Source organism: Miscanthus floridulus, chromosome 10 (genome assembly GCF_019320115.1).
Source record: "Miscanthus floridulus cultivar M001 chromosome 10, ASM1932011v1, whole genome shotgun sequence".
NCBI lineage: Eukaryota > Viridiplantae > Streptophyta > Magnoliopsida > Poales > Poaceae > Miscanthus > Miscanthus floridulus.
Genome location: NC_089589.1, coordinates 128,560,622 through 128,564,978, shown reverse-complemented (window position 1 = coordinate 128,564,978; position 4,357 = coordinate 128,560,622). Strand labels below are relative to the sequence as shown.

Sequence of the window (4,357 nt, the reverse complement as noted above, 5' to 3'; positions counted from 1 at the left end):
GTCGGGGAGGGGGCGGGCCGCGATGTTGCCGGTTGGAGGAGGGTGCGGGGCCGTGCCGACGCAGGTCGGGGGAGGGGCTGGGCCATGCCGTCGCCGGTCGGGGAGGGTGGGGCCGCGGCGACGTAGGTTGGGGGAGGGGCGGGGCCGCGTCGCCGCCGGTCGAGGAGGGGAGGGGCCGCACCGCTGCAAGTCGGGGGAAGGCGTGGGGCCGTGCCGCCGTAGGTCGCGGGAGGGGCGGCGCGCAGCTGGGGGTGGCGGCCAGGGGTGGGGTGGTGGGGATTAGGGTTTGGGGGAATATATAGGGCCTGAGAAGGTGGGCCTAGTGGATCAGTGGGTGGGTTATTGGGCTAGTGGGGTGGTTCGGTTTGATGACTGGTTGGGCTAGGGTTTCCAATAAGCTCCCAATAACATGTATATATATATATATATATATATGTAAGGATAAGCAAACCGATCTAGCAGGATCCAGGAGGACACAAGTAATAAAACGAAGCTGAAACTTACTTCACGTGCCAATCATCAGAGATTGGTATAGAAAGCACAGCCGTAGCAACCAGAGATACTGTGAAACGAGAAAAATACTTGAACAGGAATCATCAGAGATTGATCAACTACAAGCTGAAACTTGTCGCTGGGAACAGCGACAAGCAGCTGTTTAGTTAAACCGGACACAATTACTACCACGTGGAATGCGGTGGCGGACCCACTAAATTTCGAAACGATTCCGAAACCCAATGTCGACCGTAACGGGACTCATGTAAAATATTCAATAATATATATATATATATATATATATATATATATATATATATATATATCATATAGAATTAATCCTAGATATAATGTATTTTGGAATGGTATCAAAAGTAAATTCGAGTGCTACTCAATCATGTTCTAAGTCCTACTAAGACGTGTATGAATCGGACTATATATAATAATAACCATAGCGGCAATCTAAGGGCAAGCTAAACCGTTCTAGCAGGATCGAGCAGGACACAAGTAGTAAAACGAAGCTGAAACTTGCTTCATCTGCCAGTACGTACGTGGAGTAGAAAGCACAGCTGTCGCAAACAGATATATTGTGAAACGGGAAAAAAAAAACTTGAACAGGAATCATCAGAGAATGATCAACTACATACAGTACATGTAGACTCCTACCAGGTAGCAGCCACAAGAAGCTGTTTAGTTAAACTGGACACAATTACTACCACGTGGAATGCGGTGGCGGAACCGCTAAATTTTAAACGATTAATTAGACGAGCCTGTCGTCGTCCCAGCGGTGTCTGCCGAGCGGACGCCGCTAGAGAAGGAGCTGCCGGAGACACCAGAGTCGACGCCCGTGGAGGCAACGATGCCAGCAGATGGCGACGTCCACAGCTTGCTGTACATGTGTAACGAGAGCGCCGGCAGCTTCCACTCCTCGGACTGCAGGGCCTGCATGGCCTCCGCAATGGATGGGCGCTGCTCGGGGTCCCGGTGCGTGCACCAGAGCCCCACGAGCAGAGCGCGCTCTATCTGCCGGTCGTGGGCTTCGTCTCCCCGCAGCCGTGCGTCAGCTGCGTCCAGGATGCGGCCAACGGCTTGGCAATACAAGGTCTCTACCCACTTGAGCAGGGAGAAAGATGGATCCCAGCGGTCCACGGGTGGCCGGCCGGAGACGATCTCCAGCAGGACGACGCCGAAGCTGTAGATGTCTGACTCGGTGCTTCGGCGGTGCGTGTTGACGAACTCTGGATCGATGTACCCCATGGTTCCCTTCACCAGGTCCGTCGTCTGTGGGCCGGTGCCATGGTCACCGAGGCGTGCGAGACCGAAGTCTCCCAGCTTGGCGTTGTAGGACGAGTCAAGCATGATATTGCTCGGCTTGATGTCACCGTGCACAACGCGTTGGTCCCAGTCTCGGTGAAGGTAGTGCAGCGCTGAGCCTAATCCCAAAATGATCTTGTACCTATAATATTAATAAATTTAAATATCACCAATGGTTTGTACTTTGTGGTTAGTTAATACCACTGAATGCGTTCATGCAAAATTTTGCTATTAATAATTCGTTGAGGATCGACCTTCCACCTTAATATTCACAAGATACATGCAGAAAAAAGGTAAATCCTATACTACACGTATATATCCTCATAAAAGTCAGAAACATCGAGCCATCAGTCCTAAAAAGCCACGGATGGTAGAAGCTGGAATTTTGTTCCATCAGTCCTATAGCTTGTAGAAATAATAGGCAACAAATATGTATTGTACATGGTGGTGTGATGCAAAGGGAAAAGAAGTCTATAAAAAATATATGGTGAAATATTTGTATTAGGTCAGAACAAAGATCTTGAAGTATCTAACGGGTATTATATTGTTGTGCTAGTAAAAACATATATAGAGAAAGTAGTGTGCGCAAAGGTAAACAATTTTGATTAGTTGTAAGTGGTAAATATGAAGCCAGTATTAATTCTGCTACTATATATATGCTCTAACCCTGCTCATCAGGAGTAATGGTTGAATGAATAGTGAAGCCAAAAAGATATAGCTATAACGGGTATTATAATTAGTACTAAAACAAGGACAGGATGCAACATGTTGTACCTCTCGGGCCAATTTAAGATTCTGTCCGCGCTATGGATGTGTTTATCCAGGCTTCCTTCGGGCATGAGCTCGTAGACAAGCAAGAGACCTCTGCGGCTATCACACCAGCCTAGCAGCCGCACAAGGTTGCGATGCCTAAGACGGCCTATGATCATTACCTCAGCCTCGAACTCTTTCCGGCTCTGAGACGATGACTCTGAGGAGAACTTCTTGATGGCTACCTGCTGCTGTCCTTGGATCTCATCCTCGTTAGAAGTACTGGGGAGGCTGCCCTGGTACACGCTGCCAAATCCCCCTCGCCCGAGTAAATTCTCCTCCGCAAATCCACCGGTTGCAGCGGCGAGATCACGGTAGTTGTAACGTCTTGGCCCAGCCACGGTCATTTCGAAGGCTGCAGCCACCTCACCGTTGTTTGGCTCATCGGATTCCTCGCTGTCGGCCCCTTGTTGTCGTGGCTGGGCATTTCTTGGACGCATCTCTCTCCATATGAGAAGACCCACACCTGCAGCACAAACAAGGAGAGATGCTACAGGAACTAGTACCCGGAGTAGTAGTTTCGCTGATGGCCCCGGTTTGAGCACCTTCGCCTTGGGTCCTTGGAGTGTGGAGTTGAAGGACCAAGACAGGAGCTCGTGTAGCTCGACGCAGGTTCCGGTTGATGCAGAGAAGCCGACGGCCACTGTCTTCGGCAAGCTTTCTGTAAGGTTGACGTTCGCGTTGACGCGGTATGGGGTGCCGTTGATATGCAGGTCGACGGCTAACTTCTTGGTCAAGTTGTTGTAGCTGATCATGGCGGCCTTGGTGTAGGGGGACGTGAGATTTTTCATCCCCGTTGTATCTGTGGTCGTCACGGACCTGATGGAGTTGATATCAATGCCGATGTGCTGGCTGGAGCTGTTGTCCCACCAGTTGTTACCGCCAGAGAACGTGTCGAACTCAACGGCAACAACCCGACCGTCACCCGTCGCATCCAAATAGTTGCTGCTGTTGAAGAGGTAGAGGTACCCGCCAAACGTTGTGTCTGCATTGGGCAGGACGCCGCCGCCGCTGCTCAGGTTAGAAGGCCAAGGCGCAAGGAAGAAGGCCATCCCGTCGCCCGTTCGAGATGACCAGTTGTGGCACTGCTGGTACTGGCTGAAGTTCGTCGGGGTGATGTTGAAGGAGAAACTAGTGGTGAAGCTTGCCGCCTCGCCGCTGTCTTCATCCCACAGCGGCACTGGATACTTGTACCACACTCGACCTGTGCGGTTGTTAATTAACTCGGATAGGAGGTTCGTTGTCAGCTCGATACCTCTGCTTCTCACGAACTCGGCGTCGGGATGGCACACGATGTCGAGACCGCAGGGGTCATCAGTTGAGTTGCTGAAGTTGTAGCTGAATGAAACCGATGACGATGAATGTACGTGCAGGCATAGCACGAAGAAGCAGTAGAAGAGCCACATGAAAGCGGGAGAATATAAGGGGCCTGATGAGCTCGCGCAAGCCATCGTTGGAGCTTGGCAAGAAAAAGAATGCTTCACATATGGTGCACTGCGAGACCCAATCCCCTTGGATTGGATGGCTATATGCCTTTTGTTTATTGACTGGCTCGGTTGGGGTGACCGTGACTTCGAGTCAAGAGATGAGCTAGTCAAAGTCGTAGTCTATGGTTCTTATCTCTTCCACTTTTGTTCTAAAACAACAATTGAGACTGTCAAGACGACTATTGATGATGCGTACTGGCAGACACCTGCTGAAGACCTCAGATCTTTTATTTGCCCATCAGTGCAGCTTCATG

At 50.5% G+C, this 4,357-nt stretch overlaps 1 protein-coding gene across 1 annotated transcript; it reads right to left on the bottom strand.

The window, feature by feature from the left end:
• Positions 1-1,062: 1,062 nt before the first annotated feature.
• LOC136487198 (L-type lectin-domain containing receptor kinase IX.1-like) lies at positions 1,063-4,127 on the bottom strand. Its single transcript, XM_066484324.1, has 2 exons — positions 2,581-4,127; positions 1,063-1,948 (listed from the first exon to the last, which is right to left on the bottom strand). The coding sequence occupies exons 1-2, from the start codon at positions 4,065-4,067 to the stop codon at positions 1,249-1,251; spliced, it is 2,187 nt and encodes a 728-aa protein (XP_066340421.1). The 5' UTR covers positions 4,068-4,127; the 3' UTR covers positions 1,063-1,248.
• Positions 4,128-4,357: the final 230 nt, after the last annotated feature.